The sequence below is a fragment of the Pteropus medius genome, unplaced genomic scaffold, assembly GCF_902729225.1.
Source record: "Pteropus medius unplaced genomic scaffold, Ma_sr-lr_union100, whole genome shotgun sequence".
Classification (NCBI taxonomy): Eukaryota; Metazoa; Chordata; class Mammalia; order Chiroptera; family Pteropodidae; genus Pteropus; species Pteropus medius.
In genome coordinates, this window is record NW_024350923.1 from 1,856,308 (window position 1) to 1,857,383 (window position 1,076).

Genomic DNA, 1,076 nt, shown 5'->3' on the forward strand with positions numbered 1-1,076 from the left:
GCCCTGGGTGCTAAGGGCGGGAAACGCAGGCTGGGCCGGGGGCAGCCATCAAAGGTCTGAGGCAGACACGGGGAAAGGCCTTCAGGACCAACACTAAGCCCTTGTTCGCAGGCCAGGACACGGGGTCCCAGAGGAGAAAGGCTGTCACTCTAGGTCACAGGAGCCGCAGGTGGCTGGGCACGGCGAGAAGTGCTGCTCCCTATGGTCAGAGCCCAGAGCCACCAATCGCCACCAGTGTGTGAGGACCGTGGCTGCCCAGGCCTCAGACGGGAAGGAGGGGGTGTGCCCAGTCCTGGTGGCCGGGGCCCCGTAGTCACGTGGGTGGGCCTCAGCTGGGAGGGGCTGGCCCGGGGGGCGCACGGTGTGTGCGTGTGTGCATGAGCTTCCCCCAAATTTGGTGTCCCCTGGAGAGCGTGCCCTGTGGAGGGGACAGCACCGGCGGAGGCCGGGAAGGTATGCAGGGCCTCCTTGTGACAGGGGGGGTCTGGAGTCTTTTCCTATCACGATTTTCTGTCCCCGAACGGCACCTAGCGGCCCACGGCCTTTCTCCGGCCGCCTGCCACCCCGTCCTCTGTTACACCAACGAGGTACTCTGATGAAACAACTGGAAGCTCTTGGTGGCCCGTCCCTGCTCCCAGCGGCCGCCCCTGCATTCGAAGTCTGGGATTCGAAGCTGATCCCCGTGGCTCGGGCTGGCGACGACCGGCTGGCTGTCCCCTCCTCAACCCACTTCCTGTTGCCCTTTGGGCTGACCCCCTGCCTGGGGCCTTCCCTCTTACCGGTGACACCTTTGTGGCGGAGCCTGGGGTCGGGGGCCCTTCGTCCCTTGGCAGCGACGGGCCGTTGGACTCCATGTCCTTCCCTGCAAGACAGCAGCGGGGGTGAGCACCGGGCCACGGCACGGCTTCTCTGGCTGTCTGTCCGCGTGTGGCAGGAGGCCTGGGTAGGGCAGGAAGCCAGTCGGAGGCGGCGGTGGCTGCAGGACACCGCCCAAGACATCTCATCAACACCAGGCAGCGTCACCATCACCACTGAGGGGAACCCACGAGCTCGGGCCCAGCCTCCACCACAGGCAG

The 1,076-nt window shown here is 66.3% G+C and overlaps 1 protein-coding gene across 1 annotated transcript in view; it reads right to left on the reverse strand.

The window, feature by feature from the left end:
• The window catches only part of OSBPL5 (oxysterol binding protein like 5), a 27,477-nt gene that overhangs the window by 22,317 nt on the left and 4,084 nt on the right, over window positions 1-1,076 (reverse strand). The window contains exon 3 of the mRNA XM_039840389.1: window positions 780-862. Within this exon, the coding sequence (XP_039696323.1) occupies window positions 780-862 (83 nt within the window). The remainder of the gene's footprint in view (window positions 1-779; window positions 863-1,076) is intronic.